We start from the raw sequence: 6,437 nt of genomic DNA on the forward strand, positions 1-6,437 counted from the left end.
TTTTTTTTTTTTTTTTTTTTTTTCAATCTTATCTTCTTTAGGGGGTCTAAGGTTTTGATGATATAAAAGATACGGTTCTATTATTATTGTTCTTGATCGGAATAAGCTTAATAAAAGTCTAAATAAAATAACTTTGATTGATTGATTCTCGTTAATGTGTTTCTTCGAGTTTGGATCATATAAAGGTGTTAACTTTGAGATTTTTGGAACTGTTTCTTTGAGACATTCTTCATTGTTTTCAAGAAGCGAGTACAAACGTTAAATGTATGAAACCACAGTTAGAATTCAAACCTGTGATGCAACAACTTCATACTTTTGTTTTATACCAAGACTCAAGTGTACATTCATGTCTCTGTACTGGTGGTACAAAGAAAACAGAAGCTAGAGGAGAGTGACGAGAATGAAAATGAGTAGAGCAGCGATAAATGAATACTTGAAGAAAAGCTGCGACAAGACTTGAAGGCTAGCCCAAGTCAATACCCCGGCCAACGCAACAGCCACAAAGTTGTCCTGATCCGGATTCAACAGCTCCCTCCACTTAAAACTGAAACCACCAAATTGGTCTTTCTTGGTCGAATCATCGCTACTAACCGGTCTGTTTCCACCACCAGTAGAAGAAGACTCGTCATTTTGAGCATATGTTCTTCTAAACTTGAATAATGGGGACTTGCAGAAATCGATATGGTGATTGTGCGGAATGTTGAATAAAAAACGAGGCTTTAACGTCGTTATAGGCACAAAAGAAGCTCTCAATGTTATACTAGTCAATCCGCAACACTTTGAGACTCAATCGGTTTCTTACTCTTGGATTTTCGTATCCTCTTATCCCTATCCAGAGTAAGCATCATCGGCTTCGGTGTATTCACCTCCTCCACCTGATCTTTCTCACTTCTCACAGGTGAAGAAAGCATGTTACTTTGAGGCATCACTGTCATCTCTTGATTGATCTTAGGACGAGGAGCTTTCGGCTTGAAAGGGTAAATCTCTTTCATCTGACCTTTCGCAGTACGTCTCTTAAGGTTCCGGTGAGAACAGAAATTGCAATGGTAAACAACATTGTTCTGAGGCAAACAGATGTTAGACTTCTTGCACCTGGTTCTGCTTAGAAGAAACCTTCTCGATTCTGACATTGCAATTGAAGCCTGGCTTAAGTATGATCTCACACCTACTTGGAATCATCATTACATAACATTTAAATTCATAAAGATCCTCTCTTTGTAAAACATTAAGGAATCTAAACACAGAACAATGACATTTCAAGATTCTAAACCAAAAAAAACCTAACTAATCGGCGGTTTCACATTCCAAAATTGTAGTCATGATAAGAAAACCCTAAAAGAGGTACCTTTGGCAAGAGACGAGATCAGGATCAGTAGCGATTCCTGTGGAATCGATGTCGGCAGCGAGACGTCGACCAAACAAGGAAGCAAGAGAGGGGATGGGAGTATCTCCGGCGGAAGACCAGAGGGCGAGATTTTTCAGGTGATCATGTCTTAGTACGGATTTGAGATTAGGTCCTCCTCCTTGAGTGTTTGTAAGCTTCTTAGCTCCTCGTTTGCCCATCCTTTACCGGCGACGGAAACAGAGAAATTATATTATCAAAAAGTAGAATAACTGACTGCCATAGGCGGCTGCAAGCTGTGAGAAACGAAGAAGAAGAAGCGCTGCAACTAGGGGTTTTAACTTTTAAGCAATCAGGTTTTTGAGTTATAAGTTATAAATATTGAAAATAATACAATTGGGTCCATAGCTCAGTGGTAGAGCATTCAACTGCAGATCGAGAGGTCGCCGGTTCGAACCCTTTTCATCAACATTTCTTTTTGAATAAAATAATGTTTTAAAAGTTAATAAGATAATAAAATAAAGTTAAAAAAAACAGAATGCATACCGAAGAGCAACAGTTATAGGACGGTAACGATGGGGCTTCTTGACTCCTCCAGTGGTTGGTGCAGACTTACGTGCAGCCTTAAATTGTAAGAAAACAAAAAAAAACAATTAGAACAAATCCAGAGATGTGTCAATCAAAGCGAAAACTCAGATCACATGTGAGAGCTTACCTTTGTAGCAAGCTGCTTCCTAGGAGCCTTTCCGAGCTGTTTGCTTAGTACGAGCCACTATCTGTTCAACAAGATAACAAAATTTAGAACCAAAGTATTTCAATTGCAAAAATGTATCGTAAGATCAACACAAAACCAAAGCAAATCCCCAATTGTAAATCGCATAATAAGGAAAACCGAAACCCTAATCTACAATATGAATAATCTAATTACACCGGTGAAAAAGCAAGAAGACGATTCCACCTAAAGAAACAATCTAATACTCAAATCTAGCGGATCGATTCATCTCCCTAACCTAAAACCTAAATCCATACGATTCGACGGGCGAAGAAACAAGATAAAAATATATATTAAATAAAATTATATAAAAATAAAAATATATATTAAATTAAATAAAATTATATATTTTAATAATAAAATAAATAGTGTATATGTAAATGGATGTAAATTAGATGATTGATAGTCTTCGTATAAATTAGATTTGTACATTTGAATTGAAAAGGAAGTATGAAATTTTTATAAAAAAAGAACACATATATAGATTTTTTAAGCTTTGAACATTTGAACCATATAATTTTTTGTCAAAAAATAAATAAATAAAATATAACAAAAATATAATATTGTTATTCGTATTAATTCAGACTGCTATTTTATATGGATTAATTAAAATTTTATTTTTTTAGACAAAACAGTTAATTGCCACGTCTGTAATTTCATTTTAATTATGTTTTGTAAATTTTTCTTTTATTTTATTTGCTAATGATTAAATCCGCAAATAAATTAAAAAAAAAAACAAGAAGGAAAATCGCACGAGAGGCGCAACAGCGCACCGGTCAATCAAGTCGGTAATTAGGGTTTAACCCAATCTTGACCATTTTTCGCAACCGCAACTAGCTCATATCATGTTGTCGGCTCTCCGATCTCGTTGCTCCTCTCTTCTTCAAGATCAATCATGGAAACTATGTTTATCTTCTGCTCCGAATCGCATCTTAGCCTCCTCTCCATTTTTTTCTTCAACCTCCGGAGCCAAAGACGTCTCAGAGATTCTCACGCTTCCCGAAGTGGAGAAAATACTCGCTGACGTGAAAGCTGATAACGTTACGGTGGTTCCAACTCACAATCACTGTTTCTGGACCGATTACATGGTCGTCGCCACCGGACGATCTGATTGGCACTTAAAAAACATCGCTCAAGCATTAGTCTATAAGGTACACACGTCTTCCATCTTCCCCTTTCGTTGAGATTGTTGATTTGGGTATAGCCAATTTTGTGAATTCGATATATGAAAATTGAATTTGACCTTTGATGGATAATGATTAGCTCTGTTTTGTGAACATGTTTTGATATGATAAAGAGTGATCCAATGGTTTTCTTGTATTGCTCTTCACAGACCAAGCAAAAGCAGAAAGATGCCAAACATATAATGCTGCCTTATGTGCAAGGGTACGATAGCATGTGGGTTGTCATAGACTAACGTTCGTGTGTTCATGTTTCTATCTACACAAATTGTTCATTTTTATATTTCGTTGGAGTACTGTGTTGGATGTAATTCTCCGGATACCCTGTAGTCCATGAACTTGATGAGAAGNATTATGTTTTGTAAATTTTTCTTTTATTTTATTTGCTAATGATTAAATCCGCAAATAAATTAAAAAAAAAAACAAGAAGGAAAATCGCACGAGAGGCGCAACAGCGCACCGGTCAATCAAGTCGGTAATTAGGGTTTAACCCAATCTTGACCATTTTTCGCAACCGCAACTAGCTCATATCATGTTGTCGGCTCTCCGATCTCGTTGCTCCTCTCTTCTTCAAGATCAATCATGGAAACTATGTTTATCTTCTGCTCCGAATCGCATCTTAGCCTCCTCTCCATTTTTTTCTTCAACCTCCGGAGCCAAAGACGTCTCAGAGATTCTCACGCTTCCCGAAGTGGAGAAAATACTCGCTGACGTGAAAGCTGATAACGTTACGGTGGTTCCAACTCACAATCACTGTTTCTGGACCGATTACATGGTCGTCGCCACCGGACGATCTGATTGGCACTTAAAAAACATCGCTCAAGCATTAGTCTATAAGGTACACACGTCTTCCATCTTCCCCTTTCGTTGAGATTGTTGATTTGGGTATAGCCAATTTTGTGAATTCGATATATGAGTATTGAATTTGACCTTTGATGGATAATGATTAGCTCTGTTTTGTGAACATGTTTTGATATGATAAAGAGTGATCCAATGGTTTTCTTGTATTGCTCTTCACAGACCAAGCAAAAGCAGAAAGATGCCAAACATATAATGCTGCCTTATGTGCAAGGGTACGATAGCATGTGGGTTGTCATAGACTACGTTCGTGTGTTCATGTTTCTATCTACACAAATTGTTCATTTTTATATTTCGTTGGAGTACTGTGTTGGATGTAATTCTCCGGATACCCTGTAGTCCATGAACTTGATGAGAAGGCCAGGGTTTATTTCAATTTGGATAGCCTTTGGACTGCTGAAACATCTGGTACTGATTCTTCAGGTAAACAAGTCGCTTAATTTTGTGTGATCAGTGAATAAAAAAAGCTGAAACTTTGATCTTGGGTTTGTGTCTTTTTACATCATCTGAACACAAAGGTGGAGATTGTATTAGGAAGTATGTCCTTTTATATTAAATTGTTATGTCTCCTTGATGCTACCTTGGTATGAGGATATGGGGAAGGACTGTCTCTTGCTTGAGTAGTTAATTGTATTTATTTGAACCTAAACCAGTTATTAGATAGCATCCTCCATATGTGACTTCATACTTCTCTTGCTATTATAGAATCTATTTTAGGATTGATTTGCATATAGCTTCTGATTTGTTGAAGCTCTTTAGAATTGAAGTATTATTCTATTTTTGTTTATCTGCTCATGACAAAACAATTGAGTAGTTTATAACGCTTTGGTTTATCATCTTTATTGATTTTATTGAAGCTTTTTTTTTTCTTTTTTGGGTTGTTGTTGTAATCAATATAATCAATAAAGACGATAAATCAAAGTGTTATAAACTACTCAATTGTTTTGTTATGAGCAGATAAACAAAAATAGAATAATACCTCAATTCTAAAAGCTTCAACAAATCAGAAGCTATATGTAAATCAATCCTAAAATAGATTTTATAACAGCAAGAGAAGCATGAAGTCACATATGGAGGATGCTATCTAATAACTGGTTTAGGTTCAAATCAATACAATTAACTACTCAAGCAAGAGACAGTACTTCCCCATATCCTCATACCAAGGTAGCATCAAGGAGACATAACAATTTAATATAAAAGGACATACTTCCTAATACAATCTCCACCTCCGTGTTCAGATGATGTAAAAAGACACAAACCCAAGATCAAAGTTTCAGCTTTTTTTATTCACTGAACACACTAAATTAAGCGACTTGTTTACCTGAAGAATCAGTACCAGATGTTTCAGCAGTCCAAAGGCTATCCAAATTGAAATAAACCCTGGCTTTCTCATCAAGTTCATGGACTACAGGGTATCCGGAGAATTACATCCAACACAGTACTCCAACGAAATATAAAAATGAACAATTTGTGTAGATAGAAACATGAACACACGAACCGTAGTCTATGACAACCCACATGCTATCGTACCCTTGCACATAAGGCAGCATTATATGTTTGGCGTCTTTCTGCTTTTGCTTGGTCTGTGAAGAGCAATACAAGAAAACCATTGGATCACTCTTTATCATATCAAAACGTGTTCACAAAACAGAGCTAATCATTTATCCATCAAAGGTCAAATTCAATTTTCATATATCGAATTCACAAAATTGGCTATACCCAAATCAACAATCTCAACGATAGAGGAAGATGGAAGACGTGTGTACCTTATAGACTAATGTTTGAGCGATGTTTTTAAGTGCCAATCGGATCGTCCGGTGGCGACGACCATGTAATCGGCCCAGAAACAGTGATTGTGAGTTGGAACCACCGTAACGTTATCAGCTTTCACGTCAGCGAGTATTTTCTCCACTTCGGGAAGCGTGAGAATCTCTGAGACGTCTTTGGCTCCGGAGGTTGAAGAAAAAAATGGAGAGCAGGCTAAGATGCGATTCAGAGCAGAAGATAAACATAGTTTCCATGATTGATCTTGAAGAAGAGAGAAACAACGAGATCGGAGAGCCGACAACATGATGATGAGCTAGTTGTGGTTGCGAAAAATGGTCAAGATTGGGTTAAACCCTAATTACCGACTTGATTGACCGGTGCGCTGATGCGCCTCTCGTACGATTTTCCTTCTTGTTTTTTTTTTTAATTTGTTTGCGGATTTAATCATTAGCAAATAAAATAAAATAAAAATTTACAAAACATAATTAAAATGAAATTACAGACATGACAATTAACT

The 6,437-nt window shown here is 36.5% G+C and overlaps 3 protein-coding genes across 3 annotated transcripts in view; 1 reads left to right on the forward strand and 2 right to left on the reverse strand.

Annotated features, from left to right (window-relative positions):
* LOC104727503 (histone H3.3-like) overlaps positions 1 to 6,437 on the reverse strand; it is a 29,429-nt gene that overhangs the window by 3,221 nt on the left and 19,771 nt on the right. The gene's annotated exons all lie outside the window — the stretch shown is intronic.
* LOC104720941 lies at positions 213 to 1,563 on the reverse strand. Its single transcript, XM_019231720.1, has 4 exons — positions 1,346 to 1,563; positions 1,093 to 1,165; positions 917 to 1,013; positions 213 to 785 (listed from the first exon to the last, which is right to left on the reverse strand). The coding sequence occupies exons 1-4, from the start codon at positions 1,561 to 1,563 to the stop codon at positions 382 to 384; spliced, it is 792 nt and encodes a 263-aa protein (XP_019087265.1). The 3' UTR covers positions 213 to 381.
* Positions 2,843 to 3,531, forward strand: LOC109127484 (protein Iojap-related, mitochondrial-like). The gene is made up of 2 exons (XM_019232308.1): positions 2,843 to 3,265; positions 3,448 to 3,531. The coding sequence occupies exons 1-2, from the start codon at positions 2,960 to 2,962 to the stop codon at positions 3,529 to 3,531; spliced, it is 390 nt and encodes a 129-aa protein (XP_019087853.1). The 5' UTR covers positions 2,843 to 2,959.

The sequence above is a fragment of the Camelina sativa genome, chromosome 11 (assembly GCF_000633955.1).
Source record: "Camelina sativa cultivar DH55 chromosome 11, Cs, whole genome shotgun sequence".
NCBI classification, from domain to species: domain Eukaryota; kingdom Viridiplantae; phylum Streptophyta; class Magnoliopsida; order Brassicales; family Brassicaceae; genus Camelina; species Camelina sativa.